Source organism: Chlamydotis macqueenii, chromosome 23 (genome assembly GCF_036417535.1).
Source record: "Chlamydotis macqueenii isolate bChlMac1 chromosome 23, bChlMac1.mat, whole genome shotgun sequence".
Classification (NCBI taxonomy): domain Eukaryota; kingdom Metazoa; phylum Chordata; class Aves; order Otidiformes; family Otididae; genus Chlamydotis; species Chlamydotis macqueenii.
Genome location: NC_141578.1, coordinates 1,668,503 through 1,692,023, shown reverse-complemented (window position 1 = coordinate 1,692,023; position 23,521 = coordinate 1,668,503). Strand labels below are relative to the sequence as shown.

Below are 23,521 nucleotides of genomic sequence, written 5' to 3'. Positions count from 1 at the left end.
AGGCATTCACCCGCCGAATTCAGCCCCCAGCCCCATTCATTCTGGACACGACACACTGCGCCCTCGGCAGGCCCAGCCTCTGTGCCCCTCGCCCTTCTCCATTAACCAAGAGCCACAGAAAAGTTCAGGGCTCCTTCTTCACCGAAATTTGTTCAGTCAAGAACCGACCACCAATTGCTTCTAGGCTTTCCAGTGCCGACAGGCCAACACTGCTCCCCTGCTCTCAGAAAAGACAGAGCCAGGTCCCTCATCACTGCTTCAGTTAGCTCAGTTTATCCCTCCATCTCCTCTCCCTCTCTGTTCATCTTCTCTGAAAAGCACCTTCTGGTTTTAAAGATTTAGGACTTCACCAAAAGTAACCAGCACCGTGAGAACTTGGAGTATCTTTACATTCAAGAAAGACTTTTGCCTTACAAATCCTCCTTGAAATAATTCCTTTGTTTGATCATTTATGCTTTTTTCTTTCCTTAAACTCATGATCTGTTGGACTGTGAATCAGCATGACTGCTCATCGCTGCTACTTTGCTTACGGCTTCTCAGACACCGGAATATCACACTGTGTTTGAACGCAATCGTGCTGCAGTAAAACATGGATTTTGTTTGTAAATTGGTTCTGGTCACACCAAAGCCGGAAAGCAAAACCTCCTGCTTCTTCCTGAACAACAGAAAACAGGACCACTTCCATTAGCACCAAAAGGATTTTAAATGAACAGTTCCAGGGAGCTCCTTTCAAATCATAAAACGTTAATTTTACATAAAAGTGTGTTTACAAATAGTTTCTGCTTTACACTCAGCTCTGCCCATCACTGACCAGAAGTTATATACATACAGACTAGCTCAGTAGCTTCAACCACTTGCAAGGAGACTGCAGAATTTATTTAAGAAATAAAAATAGGATTTCCTGGTTCCTAGAAATTCTCTTCAGGCCGCCAGATTCAGTCACCTGCCGGCTGCCGCGGGCTCAGGAGAGCACTAAGCTTTTGGAGAGAAGGGGTACTGCGGGTGCCACCAGTCCAGGAGCCGCACGCTGTGCACGGGGTCCAGCACAACCTGCACTCCTTGGTCAAGGCGAGGTTTCTTGCCGTTGCGAACTGGGGCGTCCTGGAACACCAAGCGCACGCGATGATGCCTCATGTCGGTGCTCACGTTGATGGTGAACTGCAAGAAGAGAGAGAAGGAGGTGCTTCAGAAAATCAAAGCGGTGAATAGAGTTCTTCACAGTACACTCTCAGGTGTTTTTAAACAATTGGGCACAGGTCACTTCTGAAACCCTGACTCACAAGGACAGCCGCACGGGCTGCCCCACGCTTTACCGCTGCTCCTGCCCAGGAACACCTGCTCTGCTGCCATCTGGAGCCGAGTTTGTGGAAGCTGGTGCAAAAACTGCTCTTTCTCCCAGCAATCAGGGCGCACATTGCAAGAGTTTGCTCACAGAGGCTTTTGCTCTCAGAATTTATCTTAAGATAAGGAGAGGTGTACTTGAGGAGGGAAGACTCCTCTTCCCCTGCCTCCCTACGTGTGGTACCCTGCTGGAGTACTGACGACTAACGTGCCCCCAGCTGCCGCACCCCCACAGCTCCTTGCAGATTCTCTACATCATCTGTATTTGCTGCATAAGAAGGAAAGAGCTGAGGGAAATGCAGAAGCTCAGCTGAGGAGATCCCCAGCATTTCCCCTGATCAGTAACCTTAAGATTCCCAGAACTGGTTTGCTGATGCAGCAGTGGGATTTACACACCACCAAAGAGGTGTCCTCTCCATCTCCTCACAGAAACTGCACAGGCAAAGTTGGCCTGGCGGAGTTCTCAAACACTCACCAAGGTAAACGTCATACCCATGACGATTGGCACGAATATGAAATTAAAGGTGGTGATCTGCAGTAGACAGCAATCCTGATCCGGATTTGTATGGACTTCTTCATACTGAATTGGTGGCTGGAGACCTTTGCAACACTTGCTCTTCAATCTGGGAGACTTGAAAGAAAAAAGACACTTATTTAGCTAAGCAGGAATCTACGATGAGTATGACGGCTTCTCACCAGGGCTGACTGGCAGGTTCTCACTGCATGCCCACGCGTTTGGGCAGCGTTTCATGAACAACAAGAAGCCACCACTCAAGCCAGGCAATTTGCAGGACCATTTCTTTAGAGGGGAAAGATGCAGAACTCCAAGGTTGTCTGAAATTCCTTGCTTCTCCTGACACCCATTGCTGGAGGTTTTCATTGGCAGTGTTGGCCTCCTTCACTTCTCTGGGAAATTTTTCCAATGGTACACCAAGAAGTTTCAGATTTGGGTCTGCATTTTGACCACTAAAGTCAAATATTCTGGGTTTTGGTAGTAATCAGTAGCGATGACCCAAAGATTAGGTTATCTGGGGCAACAGATGATCCACATCTTAGAGCAGAGAAAAGATACCAAATGAGGAAATAAAAACACAGGATCCTAAACACGTTGGTAAAACAGACTGAAAACTAAGCGGAGTTTCCGAACGTGCTTCAGTTTATCACGGGAGTCAGAGTTTCCATTTATTGTCTGAACTCAAAAAGTTTCCACCTTCCTTTCTACCACCCAGAAAAGCCATTACTGGTCAAAAAAAAAAAAAAAAGTCTCAGCCATTCCAGTTCTTCTTTCATACCTGCTTTTTGAACTTGAAGTTGAATTCCCACATTGCTTCTTGTCTGTTCCCTTCAATCTTTTTGCACCAGAAAAGCAGACACTGAGGGGGGGGGAAAAAAAAAAAAAAAAAAAAACACAAAATTATGAAACCCTTAGAGGCATCACTTTAAATAAGTTTTAGCATAGCACAAAGGCTTCCAATTACATATGCAATTACAGTGGAGCAGTTAGGAGCCATTTATTCAAATTAATTATGTTCAAAGAACACACTCAGCATTTGGGTCTCCCAGTTCCAAGTTGTCCAACTCCTCATGCAACTGGGTGACACAACATGTAGCCACTGCCGTGCCAAATGGAAAAACCCCTGTGTGCAAGTTGGCCCTTGCACAAGGCAGAGATGAGCGGTATAGATCCACCCACTTCGCCCCACCCACCAAAACTGCCATTAAACTGGACTCCAAACACCACTAAAGCGAGGAACAACTGAAAACTGAGCAAGGATCAAGAAGCAGAGAATCCAGAGGGAACTGCAAAGACTGATACGTGAGCTACGAGGTGACAGATGAGAAAGTTTGGTGTCAAAAGGTCTTGACATCACTGTCCTATGTCAGAGTATAAACACACTGCCAGGCTAGCACAGTTTGAACAGCTTCCTGTCCCTGTTTTAAAAGAAAGTGAGAAAAGGGCCTCAAACAGCATCAGAGCTAACCAGCACTGCCTTCTCGCACAGGCATACACCAAGAGTCCTCCAACTTAATCCAGTTACCACTGTGTGGTCCACAGGACCCATCCCAGCATGCAGCACTTGCTCAACAGCAGGAGTCTCAGCAGAACTCCTCTATTAAACTGAGTAGGATGGAAATTCCTTGACTACCAGTAAGCAGGAACAACTAGCCTTCAATAGCCAAGAAAAGAATCCGGCAAGTCAATCCAGTCATCACTGAACACGTTTCCACACCACAGATGCCAGCCCAGCACAGCTGGTCTTATCTTTCCAGCGTCAGCAGGAAAAAGAAGAATAGCATGGGTAAAGACAACTCCCCGTGACCCACACGCAGCCTCTCCCACGCCAAGAGAGGGCCTGACTGGGTTGCAGGGTGAAGCACACCTTTGATTTAATTCCAGGACAGCGTGACCCCAAATGAAACAAAGCCAGAGCCAACCTCCACCATGTAACTAGAGACTACAGGTGATATGGAACTCTACTTCAACTCTGAGTCATGTCCTTAAACAAGAGTCCTTAAAGGACCTTTATCTTGACATCTTCATGAGGTGAACAAAGCAGCTATGCGGAGCCAAGCTCAGAAACACACGACAGATAACCTCCACCTGGGAGGAGGTGGCCCTCAGGTTTTTTTACAATAAAAACATTCTCCAGATCTTCTAAGCTCAGCAGCATCTGCTGCTCACCCGAGTTTAAACTCCACCATCAGTGGCGTTTGTAGTTCACCTGCAGAGACAGCCTGGTCTAGCAACTTTTTTGGTCATGGCAAGTAGTGAAGCACAAAATGGTCAGTACCTCCTAAGGGGCAGAGGATGTCGTCCACGGGTCAGCCGTCCTGCCCTTCAGACGCGCCGTACGGCCTGCCGCTCCACCAAAAATAATGGGGGTGTCTTTAAAGGGCAAACACTTCTGCTGACACCATAACGGCTCCAGTGTCCCACACAAGCTAGGCTAGGGAAAGAAAAAAGGAAATTAAAGAGGAAAAGCTAGATTCGGTAACACCCGGGTCTGGGGTCTCCTCTTGCCACATGCAGTTTACGCAGGCATTTGCCATTAATTTCAACGGCCTGTAAAGGTATAACCAAAGCCCATGAAAGCAAGACCGCGGGGAGGCAACATAGGATCCTCCTCCGTACCCGCTGTGCCGAGGCATTTCAGCGCACAGTAACACGTGGAGCTGGGAGTCTTGCAATGCAGTAGTACGGCAAGCCCAGGCTCAGGATGGCTCTGTGCTCCAAGGGGTTAGGTCAAACCTCTACTGTTCTAACAGCCTTGTCACCTTTTAATTTCCTTTTTTAAAAGCTGAATAAGAAAAGACTGCACTTCAACAAGCTTCCTCAACCCGTTAGTACAGTAGAAGCACTAGCAGTGGGCACCAAAGCCGTTATGATGTCAACGTGAACGCTTCCAAAACGCCGACCCTGCCAGCATCACCTCAGGGTTTCCAGCTGGTAACAGCCGCGCTGCCAGGTCTGAGCGGGGGTAGGAAGTTAGACTCAGAGGAGCTACGGTTAAGTTGGAATTTCCTAGAAAAGCTTTCTTTAAGAAAGACGATACCCAGAGCGGGGAATGAGGCTGAGAACGAAGAGCTCTGGAGGCAGAGATAAGACTACACACAGAACGGTGTGCTTTTCTCCTGCTCTGCAGCACCACCTGCTTGTGCTACTGCTGGATGCTCCCTGAGCAGTATGACTTTTTTTTCCAGTATCCACCCAGGGAAAGGAAGAAAGGAGGAACATCACATACAGGTAGATGAGGTTGCTCTGTGTTGCATGGAAAAGCAAGTACAACTGCTGAAACCCCTAGTTTGGCTCCAAAAACCTCACTCAGCAGGTTTTTGACTTCAGATATGGAGGGCAGAAAATTCACACGGTTGCTTAAGCTGCTCAGAGTATCAGCCAGTTGCAAGTTAAAACCAAACAAGAGACAGAGACATTTCAGAGTTAATGGTCAAGAGCAATTAAAGAGGAATGGATATGCAAGTGCTCCAAGCTCAGGACAGCAAAGGGAATTGCCTGCCCCAGAGACAAACCCTTCACAGCCCAACACGACTGCAGCCCAGTCCCAAAGCAGACATTTGCTCTGCACATTTGCCATGCTCACCACTCACTACCCTCCCTCGCCCAGACACCAAGAGAGGACGGATGACCTACAGGACTGCGGTATGAAATTACTCCTTTCACAGGCTATCAGTGTCACTTGAGATCTCTCCAGATGCCTGCTATGGAGAAAAGATGCACTCTGGCAGACAGCGTCAGAACAAAGCAGATGTAAAAGGTGATCCTACTGCAACCTCCTTTCAGCAACTGATTCCCAACAGAGGAGGGGAGAGCTGCAAATATCCCTAGCAGTTCTGACGTTCAGTAAAGCAAGTGCCTTTCTGTTTGTTGCAAAGCCGTTGTGGTAGGACTTAGGCAGAAGTTACCCAGGAGAGTAACTAGAATCCTCTGCAGCACAAGTACATATACAGACACAAGTAACCAGTATATTTTTAAAAATCACTATTCAGAGTTAGTAATCACTCTACACCCAAGCTTCACTGCTCATCATCTAAATATCATCTATTTCTCTTCTAGAAAGAGAACAAAAAACCAGAAAGAGTAACATCTCAGACATATCCAACTTCCTTAGTGATTCCACTTACTCTGGAATTTTTTAAAGTGCTGGGAGTACTGTCTGGAATAGCTGGATTCCTCGAGACTCGAGATGCGAAAGGCTCGTACATGTGGTACAGCGACCGGATGACACACGCACGGAGACAGTGCAGCTTCTCCATGGACTCTGGCCGCAAGCGGAGAGGCAGGTACGCATCCAGACTGTAGTGCCTGAAAAGCCAACGACAAACCCAGCACGTGCTGAAGGGTCAGAATGCCAGAGACACGCAGAAGAGAGCTATGAAGAGATCAGTGTTGAGAGAAAACGGAACATCTGAACGATCAGAGGACCTCTTGTCAACTCTGACTGCTTCAAGGGTTTTGTACTGCTCTACTTGAAATCACGCAGCAGTCTCAAAGACTTTACCTGCATCAGACAGGTTTTCAGCGCACACACAAGCGTATCATGGTACAATTCCCCAATAATTCCTTGCAGACAGTTTGCCCAGAGAGACCAGATGGCGTTTTAGCCGCAGGATGCTCAGAAGCCTGCAGATTCCTGCAAGGTCTCAAGTAGACTTCAGCTGAGCCTGACTGCCTGAGCAGTGTGCATGCCTGCGCTCGAGGTGCCAAAGCAGCCTTTGCTAGGGAACTCCACATGATAAAACAGGGGTGAGGATGACCAGCTGTTAGCACCTCCTGGGTAGCAGACAGAGAAATGTCAAGAAAATGTTCTGTCCTGAAGGAAAGTCCAAGGGACATGCACCATGACAGAAGGATTTGTTTCAAGTTTTGACCACCTCTTTGCTCTTCTTCTCTTACATTTTTTATAACTTCTGCCACCAACACAGCTGCAGAATGCCTTAGTTTCTCTCAGGCCACCCCAGTGACAGGAAGGTGGTCACGATCAAAGCTTGAGGCAGGGCACGTTTCCCATCAGTGATGTTTGCCTGTCTTTCAGTAAGGTAACGGCGCTGACCTCAGGGTAAGCGCTTTGAGCGCTTTACACACAAAGCACGCTGTCACAAACAGCAGTGTGCTGGCCACAGCAAGCAGAAAAGCACACAATGCTTTGAGATTCTATACAGAGCACACAGGAATGCACCACACAGATCCATTTCCAGACCCAAAGCAGGCCAACAGCCAATATACTACAGTCCCTTGCCAGACGAGGCTCCCATCACCACGTCAACAGGCAAACGCGACAGGACCCCAGCCTGTAGGGAATTATTCCCTTATTTACAGCTCGGCAGAGAGCCGGTCACTGCTGAAGCCTCCTCCAAATAGTTCACAAATTCTCTGGAGTCTCACCTTCTGTAGAGCCTGGTCCAAAAGGCGGCAGTGCAAGTAACAGTCCAGGCTTTCTTGCAAATCAGAGAAAACCGGACAATGTCTTCGGGGCGAATGTAGGAAGCCAGCAGCAGCCAGATGTCAATGGGGTATTCTTCTCCGCCGCCTCCGTCAGGATTTTCTAAATGCAATGAAGGTACGTTAGTGTAGGAAATAACCTCTTTATCACTTCTAGAAGCGTGTGCCTTACTACTAGTGCACAGAGTAAGCAGCTGCAATGTGTATATTTACACACAGACAGCCAAACAGGCCCAACTTTGTACAACTTCATTGTCACCGATACCGGTTTTCATCCCCAAGTGCTTGCCCGTTCACACAACCACTACACTTTGCTGGATACAGGCCATCATTTATCCCTGCCGCGCTGACTGCGCCGGTATGCAAAGCGGCAGATTCAAAGAATAATTCAGGCTGAAAAGGGTTCTCTGAAGGTCTCCAGTCCGAACAGCCCAGCTCAGAGCAGGCTGAATTAGACCATTTTCTTCTGGGTCTTATCCAGTCGAGTTCTGACTGTATCTGGTGGGAACTCCACAGCCTTTCTGGACCCTGTTTCAACGCTTGACCCTTTCACAGCTGAAAAACAGCACTTAGGAAGAGAAATAAAAACTGAATGGCAAATACAGAGGGAACTCTGTAAAGGAGGGCCAAGCTCGGGCATTTTTATCAAAGCTGCTCATCAGAAATGCTTTACACTTGAAGTCCCCAAACACTAAGATATTGCCAAGCTCGTCAACTCTTTGTTCAAACGGTCACAATATTTTTGTAGGAGCTTTGCTAGGGAGGGCAGGCAATTCTCTTCTGCAACTCTTCTAATGGCTCATCAGCTGTTTTGCTTAAATCTGCAATTTAATTAAAGCTTCTGGGATGGGAAACTTTTAATGCAAGGCCCAGATGAACAGAACGGCCTGTTCTTCCTAGAGGTATCAGAACTGCTCAACCAGAACTGAAGATTCAGAAACTCCTTTCGCTCCTGCAGTGTTTTTAAATTAACATCACACATTTTTCCACAGAGATTGCTCAAAACTTCAGGGGAAAAACTACTTCTAAGGGATATAAATAGCTAAACAATACTGAGCATTAGGAACATTAAGAACATTAAAACAAAAACTTGTAGACAGTGCTAACAGAAAAAACTGTTACAAGATTTGTAAGCAAGCGGCGTAAAGGAGGCATTTAAGAACTTGAGAGTGCCAGATCTAATCCTGAGACAGCAGGTTAATAACAAAGGGCAGCACTTTATCCTCTCGTGGTAATTGCCACGTTCATTGCCAAGGAAAGCTCTAGATGTGATCACTTCCCTACACCACTATAAGTTTATGGCAGGCGCACCCACGACGGGCTGTAACATCCACTCTGCTGTGTCAGCTCCGATTCAAGAGGCCATCAAAACCACACAGCTGCTGAACTGCCGGGTGCAGCCAGAAGCATCGTTGGTCTATCACCACTTTTTCTTCCCTAAACGTACAGCAGAAATAAGACAAGGCTGTGGTAGAACAGAATACTGTCTGTCCAGACTCACAACTCCCATAACTTCAGCCACTCAGTCTTATCTTCCCAGGATTCTGAAGGATGTCTTAATAAAAGAGATTAAACTCCTATTCCAGAGGAGCACTGCGCACCTACAGTTTGTGGTGGATGTTGAGGTGTTACATAAATTAGTATCAGCATTAATAAAGTTAAGTTTTTCTCAGGCTGAAGAAACTAAATCAAAATTTGTTTCTCAACCCAAAAGCAACCTGTTATTCGAAACTCCTGCAGGATTCCACGCTGCAGCCAGACGGTTTGTTGCTTACACTGCGTTGCAAATTGCTTTCTGGAGAGTTGCACAAAGCGTAAATGTTGAAGGATACATCTCCCTGGAATTAACTTATTATGACACCACGAGGGACAAATTCACTCACTTGCTAGAAAAAGAGCCCTCTAAACACATTTGTAACAAACCACAGCCTTGGAAACATCCTGAAAACACAGCCTGGATTTTGCCAACAAACGCACTGTGGACAGCAGCACTGTTTTTTCCCGAAAGCAAATCCTGCTTTCACCAACATGTGTTCAACGCAGTCACACGTCCAGCGGCAAAGTTTCACAACTCTTTACAAGAGCAGCATTCTTTTCTAAGGTTGAGAGAAGTTTACTGAAAGCAACGAGCTCTCAGGCTTTCATTTCATGCCCAAGGCTCTGCCTCTGTGAAAAGACACCACCTCTGGCTGAATCCCAGCCGGTTTTAAAGTGTTTAAAAGTGTTTGTGCACAGGCAACTTGCAGAACGCCCCGCAGAGCCCCACGACCAGCCTGTACCTAGCAATCATTAACGTCCCACACTCAGAAGATGCAGAGGCAGCCCACAAAGAGCCCCCCAGGAGAGGCTGGCGACCATACCTTTGTGCCTTTTGCTCTTCTTTTTTCTAGACGCCGTTCGCCCGTTGATGCTTTCCTTTGTATCCATTTCATCACTGCTGTCACAAGACTCTCCCGACACGGAGAGAACTTCCTCAGCAGGAACACAAGAAGCTTCCAAACCACAGAGGGATTTTACTAGAATGACAAGTAACGACACAGTAAGTATACCAGCAGAGAGGAAAAAAAAGTCATCCAAGCTCAGGAGACACCTGAGTGGAACCACTGCTAAGACATAAAACACTAACTGCATTAAAGCTTTCTGGTGAGCGACACAAGCAAGGAAATCCTGGGCCCCAGGATTACCTCGTCAGAGAAAGATTAGCACGGGTGAGTGAGCTGGGAACAGTTCAGCTTCTTGTTGTAAGGAATGAACAATGAGGATGACTGCCAGCACATGATGCAGACGATCCCATTGGTTCAGCTGAAGCTGTTTACAATTCTGGATAAAACAACAAGCTCTTTTTCTACAGCGCTAACTGGTTCCCCTGCATACCAGAGCCTCCTCGCGTGACCACGTTTGGTCTGTACAGAGCCAGCCTCTCCTCTGGAATTGTCCTGTGAGCACAGAGAAGATCCACTCCCTTCTCAGCAGGATAGAGAGATCCTGTGGCTGATGACACACAGCCCATCAGCGCTGTAACTCGGTGCCAAGCACACAGGAGCTCCACTTACCCTAGAATTCAGTGAAGGGACAGACTCTGGCCTAATGAGGGAAACAGCAAGTGGAGGCAGGTGGGTTTTGGTTTTTTGGTGGTTTTTTTTTTGTTTTGGTTTTTTGGGGTTTTTTTTTGTTTTTTTTTTTTGTTTTTTTTCTGCCTGTGGGGAGATGTTCAGACATATCCCTGTTAGGAAACATTAACTTTAAAACTTGATCTGTAAACCGAGTGCTCGTTAGGGCAGAAAAATCCACGTGTGAGGCAGTAATGACAGCCCTGAAAAAGAGAGGTGTGGTCCTACGTTACAGCTGCATAGAGAGGCCAGCATTGCAACAGCGTGACAAGCACTTTGCAAATAGTGTGCAAAATTCATTCAGGAAAGGTGAATTTCAACCTAATGCGCTGGATGAGGACAAGGACGTCCACCAAGAGACACCTGATCACGCCAGAGGTGGTTTGCACTGCTCGAGCTTTTTGAACAAACCGAAGCCCAGGAAGGTTTTCTGCTTTGCAGTTACAGCCGCTGACCATAAATAAATTCAGGCAAGAGATGCTCTCATTTCTAACCACTGAACAAGGTTTTGAAACGGTAAAACAGCAGATGGAAAGACAGTCCCACTGGTCAGGGACACTTCCAGTGCTTTGCTAAACCAGTTCTACCTCGCTTTGCAGTTTACAAAGCGTATGCATTCACAACAGCGGCATCCCTCACTGGCACACTGCACTGCCCTCTCTACGTGGCTTTTTACAGGCAAAAAGAAAGAGAAACAGATGGCAACATGAGTGGCAGTAAAGTTATGACATCAAATACAGCCAGGCAAGAGAGCACAACACCTGACAGAGCGGGGTTCAGAAAAGAGAAACCGTCACACTCTGCAAAGGAAAGATCACATCTGAGTTGACAGCACAAGTCCGATCACACACTGAACCACGCTGCACTGCAGCCTTGCAGAGAGGCACCCTCTCCTCATCTCACAGTCGTAATCCCCGCCCCATCCCTGGGGGTCAGGACGAGGAGGAAAAAAGGTCAGGAAAATCCCCCCGGCCTTTGCTCCCCTCCTGGTGAAGCTCCCCGCCCGTTGGCAGTCGCGTGCGGCGCGATGTTTACTTGGAGCCAAGAGAGACAGGAGGTGAGCGAGGCCAAAGGCCAGAACTCCCTGGGCAGAGGCTGCTGCCTCCTCCCGGCTGCCTGCTGTCCCCGTGCCGTCACGCTGCACCAGATAAGGCCGTAGCCTGCATCACGGCTGCACCAGATAAGGCCTAGCACAGCCCTGGGGCTGGGAGGGGGGGATCCCGAGGATCCTCGAATAACAAGGGGAAAGCCCCAGTGACTCTGCACTGCGAAGAGCTGAGGGAGGGGCGGGCAGGGAACTGGATGACCTGGAGTCACCTGGGCAGCGCGGAGCTGAGCCAGAAACAGAGCAGGAATTTAGGAGAGGGGTTCAGCTGGACAAAGCAGCTGATGCTGGATGCAAGGACTCGGGGTGGGGCAGGGAGGAAGACAACAGAGTTTGCCAGGTACAATGCTGGGAGGGGGAATGGCCCCCAGCCTATTGCAAAGGAGGCGACAAAAGAGGGAGGTGCCCTGATCTTAAAAGCTTGAGAAGCAGCAGCTAAAAAGGATATTCAGCAGCATCACCGCCTCGGATGGTTTCCTCATGACAGGCACTCACACACAGAGTGTATTTTCTTTACCCATGTAAGATTTCAGTAAGGAGAGTTTTCCTACAGGAAGGGGTCAATCGGCACTGCCACCGTGACCCACGTGTCGTTCACCTCCGACTTGTGTGACCAGCTACAGCTAAGAGGCCTAAAGATTAACACTTCTTAAGCAAACAGGGCGTGTTAGTTCAGAATGCTCCCGGCAGCTACGGACCAAGGAGGAAGCAGATAACAAAATATTGCAATACTTTTCCAGGAAACCGCTTGTTTATAGCACTCACCAAGGAAACTAACACCCTCAAAAGCCCTCCTTGCGGCGCGCAGCACAGGGGAGCAGCACGTTTGCCAGAACTATCATAATGTCATTCCCCCTGCAAGGAATTTCACCTGCTAATGAAGTTGTCTACAGTTTTATGTGAGATAACAGAGACCCCTATCATGTTATCTTCTGCTTCAAGCAGGAGATAACACTCAATAGTTAATGAAGAAAGGCCTTCCGATTCAGGCACTAACAAAGACTCAGCAATTCTTACTGTACTTCCAACAGGCTTTCTGCAAAACCTCCTAAGATCTTAAAAATCCGATTCTACAGAGCAACAAAGACTCATTTTCAGGCACTAAGTGAGACAGACTTTCTCCGCCACGGAAGGGGGGTTTCCCACGTCATGCAGAGGCCAGCAAGAGGGGGAGGCAGCCTGCCCAGCACAGACTCACCTTCCTGCTGAACTGCATTGGCCACGGCTTTTTTCACCCGTCCGGATTTCACAACAGCTGGGTCTGAGTTAGCATAATCTGCCACCGTCACTGCAGGAGAGTCGGGAGACAGGGCGTCAGCGGGATTAGGGATTACAGAGGAGGGGACAGAAGGTCTGAGAGCCGCGATCCCTCGAGGGGACACTCCCCATAGGGACAGAGGCTTGAGCAGCAGGTGCACAAGCAGGAAAAGGAGCCCCAGCAGGGAGGCTGGCAAGCCAGGAGCCCCCAGCAGGCCACCAGCCCCGCAGAGAGGCTCCCAGGCCCTGGGGACCCACCCCCCTGCCCACTTCTCCTTCTCCCTCCTCCCCAACCAGCGCCAGACCCCACACCCCGCCTCACGCACGGCCTAACTCAAGCCCGGCTGATCCTCCAGGCCCAGCCCGTCCTTTCCGGCCGGCTCAGGCCGTCCTGGCCCTGCCTGGCTCCGCTGCAGGCCCGGCCCGGCCCGGCCCGGTCGCGCTCCTCTCAGGCCCCGCTCCGGGCCCGGCCCGGCCCCGCTCCCGTCAGGCCCCGCTCCCGGCCCGGCCCGGCCCTCACCGCGCTCGGAGCAGACGTCGTCGGCACGGAACTTGAGGCGTTTGCGGGCCCCCCTCTTGGGCATGGCGGCGGCGTCGGGCCGGCCGCGCGGGGCCATGTCCCGCCCGGGCCGCAGCGGGGCCGCGGGGACAGCGCCGCCCCCGCCCGACTGCATGACGTCATCCGGCCGCGACCCTGCCGGCGCGCCGCTCTGACGTCACGGCGGCGGGGGAGGAGTAGCGGCCCAGTGTTCCCAGTAAGAAGGGGGCTGGTAACGGGGGCCTCTGAGGTAATTCCGCCTTACAGTAACGAGGGGATTTCCCCCCACCCCGCCCCAGTCCTTCCAGTAACGCGGGGCCTCTGGGGTGGTTGCCCCCCGTCCTCCCAGTTACAAAGGCCTTTGGAGCAGTCGGATCCCCAGTACTCCCAGTAACAGGGACCTCTGAGGTAATTGTCCCCAGTCCTCCCAGTAATTATGGCCTCTGAGGCAATTGCTCCCCCCAGTCCTCCCAGTAACAAGGGCCTCTGAAGTCATTGTCGCCCCCCCCCCCCCCCTCCCCAGTTCTCCCAGTCATGAGGGGCTCTGAGGCAATCACCCCTCCCAGTAAAGACTCTCTTGCACCCACAGCCCCCCGAGTGCTGCCCCAGTGCCAACGCCTGTGCAACCCCCCTCCCTCTGCCCCTCGAGCCCCCGGCTCCGGCCGTGCCCCCAACCCTGGGTGCCTGCCACCAGCTGGGGTGCCCCAGCTGAACCCCCACCCTGCAGACAGCCACTGGCCGTGCCTGGGAGCACAGCCCGCACCACCAGCTCCCAGTGCCCACCCCACGCCTTCGTGGTGGGCGATACCTCACCTGCGGGTGCGGTGATGGGTGCTCGCTGTCTGTAAGCCATATTTGCTGTTTCTTTTAGGGCTAAACTGGGTGCTCGGTGCTTGTCCAAGAAGTGATGCCACCTCACGGGGGAGGAATCGCTTAAAGACGATCTGCAAAGGGAAAACGGGAGCAGCGGCCCAGAGTCTGACAGAGATTTCGGGGCCTGTGTACCCCTGAACGCTTGTGCCACGCTGAAAGTGGGGTTTGGGTGCTGCCAAGAGCAGATACTGCTTGGAGGTCCTGGCTGGTCCTGGAGGTGTCCAAACTGGGAGGCTGGTGGGGTCCCACTCCCCCCATCTGGCATTTACACAACGGCAGAAGAGCACCAGCCCTGCCCCACTCTCCCTCACTCCATGGGCACCAAACAGCCCCCGCTGTGCTGCGTTTTCTGCCTGCACCCCTTTAGTACGAGGCCAGAAGAGCTGGCTCGGCTCCCGGGGGGCCAGGGCTGCAGGGACATGCTCTCAGGGCTGTGGCTTCAGCTCTGGTGCCCCCCCGGAGCGAGGTAACACGTGGAGTACAGAGCAATCCACGTTTCGTCTGCTTTTCCAGGCATGGCCAGGAGGTAACGGTGCGTGTAACTTACACTCCTGACAGCATTTATTTCTCTCAGCATTTCTTAAAGTACATTAAGAGCATTTTATCAGCAAAGAACATACGTTCTCAATCATCAGGTATCTGATGATTGATTGTCCCGGACAGGAGAGGCCGTTCCTTGACAGAAGTGCTATTTCTGCCATTTTAATTCGTCTGTTTTTAAAACAACTGATACAAATTAAGGGGAATGGCAGTAAATACAACCGGATCCTGGCGCTGATGGCTTTGCCCACCTCTTTGGTACCTGAAAACATTCTCCTTGGACTGCGCTGTTCATCATTGGTGTTTGAGAACTGCCTCACAGTGTATTTTTTAGAAGTAGAAGTTGTCTCAGAAAACTCTGGCATGTGGAAAACAGATGGAGTTTTACCAGGACATGACAAAAGCAATGTGAAGGCGGTTGTTTCCGAGTCTAGCTGGCGTTTGGACCCAGCACACTTGCTTCTCCAGCAGCTTGGGGGCATTTATCTGAGACCTCCCCGAACTCCTGCAGCAAAAATCCTGCGGGATGAGCTCGATGTCCCTGATAAGACCCGGTGAGCTGAAGGAGCCGGTGCTGCTCTCTGCTGATGCCAGTGATCCCGCTCATGCCAGTGATCCCGCTCGTTCCCAGCTGCGTCGCTGAGAACAGCTCCTCGGTGACGGCCTGGGTGAGGGATGCCCGAGGATGCTGATGGCTGTGCGAGGGTAGGAGCAGCATCTTGTGGTCTCTAGGGCCCCAAATTAATTGCTTATTTGCTAACGATGCCTGCCTGTGCTGGGCAGGCTGCTGGGGCGGGTCGGCCCTGTGGCTGCTCCTGCTGCCGTTCACGGCCAGCCTGTCTCAAATCCCATTTCAGGGTGCGACAGGCTCTCCACCGCCACCGAAATTGGGAGAGGTGATGCGCTCCGTCCCGACACGGCTCGGAGCTGGGCCTCCACAGGGCGAGGAGGGGGACGTGGCAGAGTACGGGGCTCACCGCCCGGCCCCGTCTTCGCTCCCCGCACGGCGGGGGTCTCCACGGCCAGGGGGGGCAGGAAGGGGCACCCAGGGCTTGGCTGCCCCACGGCCTGGGTCTGCTGCTGCCTCCCTCCCTGGACGAGGCCCCCAGGAGAGTCCTGCCCTCCATGGGGGCTACTAAACCCCCCAAGGGGTTGCTGCCCCCCAAGGGAGTTCTCTGTGCCCCCCGGGGGGGGTCCTGCCCCCCCAGGAGGTTTCTGCCCCCCCGGGGGGGACCCTGCCCCCCCAGGAGGTTTCTGCCCCCCATGAGGACCCCTGCCCCCCAGATCCTGCCCTGCACCCCCAGACGCCCCCGAGCTCACCCCGCGGGGCGTGGCCAGCGGGAGGGGCGTGGCCGGAGGGGCGTGGCCAGGCGGGGACGGTGACGCAGTGGGCGGGGCGGAGCGGGCGGCGGCGGCGGCGGCTTCCAGCGGCTTCGGCGACCGGTGAGTGCGGGCGGGGCCGGGCGGCCCCACGCTGCCCGCGGGGGATGCTCAGCCCCCATGGGCCCCCCGGTGGGGCCGGGCAGGGGATGCTCAGCCCCGATTTTGTCCCCCCCCGCGGTGGGGCTGGACCGCGGGGCTCAACCCTTTTTGCCTCCCCGCGAGGGGATGCTCTGCTCCCCCCGTGGGGCTGGGTCATGGGGCTGGGCTGGGGGTGCTCTGCCCCCCCGGGGGAGGTGCCTTGGTCCGGGGGTGCTTTGTCTCCCGCCCCGTTACCCCTTGGAGAGGGGGTCTGGGCGGGGGGGGGGGCTGTGCTGAGCTCCCCCTTTTCCCCCAGGTTGGGTCTGGGCTGGGGGGATGTCATCCCCACCCCCGAGCTGGGTTGGGGGGGGACTTGCCAGGCATCTGAGCCAAGGGGCTGCGCAGCCCCCTCCCCACCGCTGGCCCCAGGCCAGGGGGCTGACCCGGGCAGGTGCCCTGCCCCATCCCGGTGCAGACAGGAGGGGTGAGGTGGGGAAGGCGCGTCCACCCCCCCTCGGAGGCTGCATGGTTTGAGGGGGGGCAGTGATTCTCAGGTGTGGGGAGGGGGTTTCTTTGATTTTCAGCTGCTCTCTGCCCCTGGAAGCTCCCCAGTATGGTCCCTTTGCACCCCCCCCCCCGCCCCATGCTTCCACCTTACGCTGAGGGGGAGGGCAGGCATCCTGCTGAGCCTGGTCCTACCCTGGCCTTCTGCTCCTCTGATTTCCCAGCGCCGTATCCTCTCACCTCCCTCGGTACTGCCTCCATCCCACGAGCATCCGCCCTGCCGGCACCCACCCAGCGCCGAGCTCAAGGCTGGATCAGCCCCGCGAGCATCTGCCCTGCGAGGTCCACCCGGCGTGCAGCCCCAGTGAGCATCTGCCTGCCACCCAGCTCACAGGGATGCTCGCTGGAGAGATGCTCTGGGACTGGTTCAGCCCGGAGCTCGGCACCGGGTAAATGCCTGCTACACTGGTCCAGCTCGGAGCTCGGCACTGGGCAGATGCTCGCCAAACTGGTCCAACCTGGACGTTAGCACTGGGCAAATGCCCACTGCGCTTGGGGCTGGACCAGCCCAGTGAGCATCCGGCCAACTTGGCTAGCTCCAGCTGTGCTCACAGCTGGTTCCCATCCTCTGTCAACTGGTGCCATCTCCTCACGGCCATGGCAAGCTGCTTCCAGGCACCATGCCTTTCTCCTGGACAACACCAGCCTTTGAGGGCTTGTTTATCCCCTGAATTGCATCATTATACCAGCAATTGGCTTAGAAAGCCAGCTTTTGTTAAAGCTGTGCAAACCCTTCTGGGGACGCTCTGGTTTTGGCCAAGTCTGGGTTGGCAAAGTGTTCATTTAAGCTGGTTTCCCACCATCTGCTCATGTGCTGGAATGAGGTTCTCCAGGTGGGTTTGACACCACCACGCCGCTTCCGGAGCGCGAGCTGCTGCAGAGGCAAGGTGTGAGCTGGAGTTTGGTGCGCAGATGAACCTGCCTGTGTGATTTGGGAGCTTTTTGGTTGTGGTGCTGCCCAGGCTTTAGAGGAGATGCAAAGTTGGTGTCTTGGTAGCTCTGATGGTCTGGGAGTCCCAGGTGTCTGCGCGCTTGGGGACACCATGTGCTGCTGCCTGCGACTCAGGATGGTGCTGGCTGGGAAACAGGACCGATTTCTGGGAGCTTCCCTGGAGATCTATCAGGGAGCCGCCAGCACAGGCTCCTGGTGCTGTCCCGTCGGCACCCAGAGGTGCTCAGGTGCATGGATGACTTCCCAGTTTCGATGCCTGCTCCTCCTGCATCTCTTTCCCAGGAGACAGACCGGAGGCTGTCCGGGACATGTGTCACCAGAGCTCCTAAACTGGCAGCTTCCTGGGACACCTGTGGTGGGACTGATGGATGGATCTGGCTTTCTGGGGTGGCCGGCTCAGCCGTGGCTTGGCAGATGTGGGATTGAATGATTCGTCCGTCTCTGTGCAGCTTCCTGGCTTTGTGGCGAGGGTGAGCAGGTCTCGCTCAGCACTGGTGGCTCGGTCCGGCTGTGCCTCGGCGCTTGCTGGCAGTCGACGTGCGGATGCTGGGGGATTGAGCCTGCTGGAGATTTGGGTCCCTGCCTGTCTCAATTGTCTCAGAAGGTGCTGGGAGTAAAATCCACCCTGAAAACCTCCTTGTGTGTATCTTTTGAGAAAATACTGCCTTGCTCTTTCAGGCAGCTCCTGCTGGGGTGCAGGTGGACAGGGACCAGGACGAGGACAGTGGCGTGAGGAGGAGGGGGCTGAGTGAGTGGGTAGGTGGGTGGTGGGGCCGTGGTGTGCTGGGTGGGGAGATCGTCGCTGTGAGTTGGTGCCGGGAGCGAGCACGACACTGTGTGGGAGGTGGGAGTTCACGCTGAAGCTGGGACAGGCAGCCCTGGAGCCTCACAGGGTGCTGAGCCCAAACTGGGACCCAACTGGAAATACTCCTGGAGGTCAGGGAGTGACTTTGGCATGGGTGTCTGACCACTGCTGGGGCAGTGCCATTTCGTGTGTTCCAGCAGAGCAGAAAGACACTGGATTCTTTAGCAAACCTTAAAAAAAAATATTTTACAATTAATTTCCTCCTAAAGAATGCTTTGGTGAGTCTGAGGTTTCCCAGATGGCTCCAAGGCTATGAACTGGAGGAGAAGGGTGTTGGATCCATTGCCCAGCTTTCTTCCCAGAGGTGTTAGATGCAATAACAGCCCCCTGCTTCACAGGTGCTTTCTGCGAGGTGCCCAGTGCCAGGCAGGGGGGTGACGGTCCTGAGGGTGAGGGCTCTGGCGTGGGCTCTGCAGGTGGGTCCAAGCCCTGGCCAGGCTCCTGAGGGATGTGGTTGGGAGTTTTTGGGGCTTAAAGGGCTCCTTTGTGAGCAAACGATGCCAAAAGGCTTGGAGGTGGGTGCAGGTGTGGGTGTGCTCACACGCGTTGGCATTTGGGAGGGAGGAAGGGAAAATATCACACGAAACAACGGCAGTGCTGGGGGACAGGTCTGCGTTCGGGCCCATCTGCAGCAGAAGCAGTGAAAAATGATTCAGGGCTCTATGCTAAAAAAAGTTGCGCTGATATAATTGGATTTTACTTCTGTTTGTGCTGTGGCCGAGCAGGTCAGGCTTGTCCCCTTGTGGGGACATTGTAAAGCCCTCCGTTCGGTTTGCACGGTGAGGATGCCCTACGGAACGCAGCGGGTGTTCATCCCTCTCTCATTTCTGTGCAAAGCCGTGCGTGGAGCAGCCCTGCCTGCCCCTCAGCCCTGCGCGGTGCGGGCAGCGCGGTGAGCTCCATCCCGCAGTGGGGAGGCGGAGGGGTCTTGGAGCTGGGTGCCAAACCTTCTCCAACGGACGGGGCCAGAAGTCACTGGCCAGGAGGGGACCAGCCCTGTGTCCTCCAAGCTGCCCTTCATTTCCTGAACCTCCACCCTGGTGTTTTAGATCAGCTCACGGGTCGCTGTCTCCAGCACTGTAATCCTGCAGGACTGACAAGGCTGGAATTTATCTGAAATGCAGATTTTTTTTTTTTTTTTTCCAGCTCCTACTTTTCAGTTTCTGCCACGCTTCTCTTAGCAAGTGCGAGGAGGTACCGGCTGGGTGGCTGCCTTTAATTGCATCCAAAAAAAAAAAAGAAGAAGAAAACAAGTGGCAGATGAGAGCTCATTTTCCCCATCCTCCTGTCCGTTGCCACGGATTTCCAGGAGAGGGCAGTTCCCAGGGTTTTTTGCTGTGTGATGCCTCTCTTCTCTGCAGCTTCTGAGCTGGTGTTGGCTCCGCCGAGGCCCTGCCGCTGCGTGTCGGCAGGTCGCAGAGCCAGTGCCACACCAGACGACGCCGGGGCACGGGCCCAGCTCCTCCACAGGGAGGTGAGATGTTGACAGCGTGCGGCCGATTTCTTTAAACAGCAAGCGCAGCGCCACGGGGCTGTGCAGCAGGGAAGGATGCTCTTCCCGCCCTGCGCTCTCCATCCAGCCTTCCGGCCTGGAGAGGATCCATCGCCAGGGCAGGACGGCACAGCAGGGCAAGGGACCCCCTCCCAAAATCGCTGCCCATCCACCAGGCGCATTGATTTAAAGCTCTTGTTTCCACCCTTGGTAGAAATGAATTTTTTTACAGATGTTTTTTCCCACCCCAGCTGGCATCGTTTGCGATGCGGAAGATGTGCTGGGGCAGAAGCAGCGCGTTGCCGTGGGGCTGGTGCCCTGGGGGTTCGGTCGCCCAGAGGCAGGAGCTGGGCTGCGTGTCGGATGGCCGGAGCCTGGGGAAAGGGGGATGTTCGGCCGCAGCGCCAGCCCAGCGCTCAGCTCTCCGGGAGTCTCGCTAGTGCAGCGCGTCCTCAAACGGATCCTCTCCTGCCAAAGCCTGACCTTTCTGGCTTCCAAAATCAGAGAGGGTGTTTATAGCCTTGCTGTGGCATTAACACAGGTGTCATAAACCTGATCTCTCTTCTTAATCATGAGTTAAATGGGCTTGGTGGTGGTGCCTACTACTGTTCCCCGTGCAGAAATTCATGGTGCCAGGGGCTGCAGACAGGGGAAAGGCAGGCTTGTACAAAGTTTACAGCCTCAATAATCCAGTTAATCTGCCCGTAATTCAGTGCTTGGCAGCTGTACTAACTAGATCCTGACCTCTTTCCAGCATCCCTCCCCAAATGGGACTCCTCCTGTTTTGCAGGAAGTAGTCAGAAAAGGTCCAAAGGTTATTTTTGGCTGTGGCTGATTTATTCACACGCTGATCAGCCAGGAGAGGAAGTTATTCTGCTCCCACACTGTCCCACATAACGCGCAAGTACCTCCTGCAAGTGTGATTTCTCCGGGCGAGGTTGCGAGATGACGTTCTTGCTTGGGGGAGCGAGCTCTCATAAAGCACCTTGATGGCTCACTGTCCTGCCAGCCCGCTCAGGGAGCTCAGATCAGGCCAGAGCCCCACAGCCGGGGACAAGGGCTCTGCCCCCTCCTGTCCTTAGGGGATGGACCTGAGCCCTGTGTCCCTGGGGTGGTGGAAAGCATCCTGCCTTGAAATTCCAGCTCCATCCAAGGGAGCACCCGGTTAGACTGTGGGTCTCCCAGGGTGAGACCTGGGTTTAGGGAGTGCAGGACAGCATTTGAAGGCTCGCGTGGGCACAGCATCGTTTCGGGGCTCAGGAAGTGCCGCGGTATCTTGGCCAGGTTCTCTGCAGGATGAGGTGGCTGTGGTGCTGCTGAGAATCTTCTCTCTGCGTTTGCTTTCCCTGGCATGCTGCAAAGCTGAGCTCCCTGCTCTTGGGGAGGGGTGGTGGGAACGAAGTGTGAGGGTGGCAAGGCCGGATCCTGCTTTTCTCCTGTGTCTGCAGGAGATATTGTTTCTGTGGGGCTTCCCAGTGTTGCTGCAGCTGGTTTCTGGCCAGGGCTAGTGGGAGTCAGTGAGGGTGGGCATCACTGGGACGTGGCACTGCCGGTTGCCATCCCGTTGCGCTGGTAATGTGTTTTCCACCCCGTCTGAGGGTGGTGTCACTGTCACCTCCATCCCCCTGCAGAGATGCCAGTTGCAGCGGAGATCCTGTCCCCATGCCACTCTCGTAGTTGCTGGAGGGCTGGGGCCATCAGCGATGGCGGTGTCCGACCATGGATGCTCTGCTGGCATGGGCAAAAGGGACCCTGATCCCCACACCTGCAGGCAGGGCCGAGTCTGCGTGGTGAGAGCGAGCCAGGCATTTGGGCCAAGGCAGGCTGGAGGGGATTGCAAGAGGCTTTGCGGGGGCAGAGGAGCTGCAAACCCAAACCCCTAAAGGACCCAAGCACCTAAAGGACCCATGGAGGCGTTGAGCAGCCCAAATGTTGGCTGCTGCTTGGAAAACCTGGTTGTGCTAGGGAGCGGATGGGTGGAAGTCCTGGAGATTCCCATCTGCCTGCAGGAGTTGCTGTCCTCGCTCCTCGCCAACATCGCAGCACCTGGAGGCAGCATCCCAAGCTTCACTGGGACGCCGGGAACGCAGCGGGGTCTCTAGGGTCACTGTCAGCATTCCTCAGAGAGACAGCGCCCTGAGCCCTTCCAGGGCTTGGCCTCTTCAGTCACCACGTGCAGAATAACAGAGCTTAACTCATTTTAAGCCATTAAGTGCTTAATTGCAGCCAGGAGGCTCCTCTCCCCGATCTGAGCTGTCTTCCCTTCGAGCCCACATCCAGAAAGGCTTTGCTTTGTGCTGTTACCTGTCTGACATCTGGACGTGCCACCCAGTGAGCACTAGTGTCTGATGGAGAGAGGAGACTTCTCTTTCCTCCTCCCCAGCATCCAAACCTGGATGGTAGTCACTTGATTCTTGCCAACTTTGGGGCTGCCATACTAAAAAAAGAGCATTTTTTTCCCCTTTTGATCATCTGCTTCTCGTTAATTTAGTTACGAGACTTTTGCAGTGGCCATTTTTGGAGATGGCAATCAGAGCATCTCTGCAAGCAGAAATGGCTTTCTTTCTGCATGTCCTTTGTATTTACCACATATGTAAGGAAATTTTGTCACTGAAAATGAAGCTGAAGCAAGCCCCAGCGTTGCTGATCACTGCATGGCTCTTCATGAGCACTGGTGTCACTTTCAGATCACACGTCATCAATAAATCTAATTCCAACTGCCCTGCAGCAAACGGCATCAGCCTGCACTTTGAGATCTCTCCCACACGTACTCCCGCTGCCTAAAAATACCGGCGCTTCAATTCTCAAATGACTTGGCTATTGTACAGCCACCATTTTTTATTTAAATATTGCTGCATGGCTCAGTGCAGGGCATCTGTTACGCTACAAAGGGTGGGATTCTGCTCTCAGGATCTGGTCGTTAAGTAACGCAGCGACTGTGTCGATCTTTGGGGTCAATGAACGTTCATTACCTCTGCTCTCTGTGCTGCGAGGTGTGTTAGTCAGGGGTGCAGTGGTGTTCAGGGAAGCAGGGTCCGGGAGGGGAAACTCATCCCTGATGTGACACCAAGAAAAATATCCCCCAACACTCATCCTTTCGCCAGAGATGGACCCTCAGCGGTGGAATGCAGGGAAGGAGACCGACTGCTTTGGTCTGAGCAGCTGGATCTCTCTAACGACTGAGTGCAGAGGGTACGCTGGTGTTTCCAGTCACACAGGGCACTGGGCAGACCAGTGTGTCACTCAGAAGCAAGAAGGCTTTTTTTTCTCCAGCAGATTTCAGCCTCTTGACCTTACTCGCTTGCTGGCAGGGCAGGCAGAGTTCATCGGTTCGTCTATGAATGAAGCCAAGGGCTAATGTCACGTGCTGTGATCTTGGGGTGAAGTGACAAACTGGCTTTCTGGCTTTGGGGCATTGACTGGGGGATCTGGGGGCAGTGCTGGATGCGATGGATGTGACAACT

At 53.3% G+C, this 23,521-nt stretch overlaps 2 protein-coding genes across 4 annotated transcripts in view; one reads left to right on the top strand and one right to left on the bottom strand.

Moving 5' to 3' along the window:
- Positions 1-854: 854 nt before the first annotated feature.
- Positions 855-13,428, bottom strand: TMEM183A (transmembrane protein 183A). 2 transcript variants are annotated; one of them, XM_086765969.1, is made up of 8 exons: positions 13,293-13,428; positions 12,714-12,803; positions 9,661-9,816; positions 7,244-7,403; positions 5,983-6,163; positions 2,634-2,714; positions 1,817-1,972; positions 855-1,158 (listed from the first exon to the last, which is right to left on the bottom strand). In XM_086765969.1, exons 1-8 carry the CDS (start codon positions 13,387-13,389, stop codon positions 973-975), a joined length of 1,107 nt encoding a protein of 368 aa, XP_086622095.1. In that variant the 5' UTR covers positions 13,390-13,428; the 3' UTR covers positions 855-972. The 2 variants fall into 2 exon arrangements, with proteins under 2 accessions (XP_086622095.1, XP_086622096.1); XM_086765970.1 differs by lacking the exon at positions 13,293-13,428 and adding an exon at positions 13,099-13,251.
- Positions 13,429-16,114: 2,686 nt separating this feature from the next.
- Positions 16,115-23,521, top strand: part of PPFIA4 (PPFI scaffold protein A4) — a 59,761-nt gene continuing 52,354 nt past the window's right edge. For both annotated transcript variants that reach the window (XM_086765441.1, XM_086765436.1), the window contains exon 1: positions 16,115-16,166. The gene's annotated coding sequence lies outside the window, so the exon portion shown is untranslated. The remainder of the gene's footprint in view (positions 16,167-23,521) is intronic.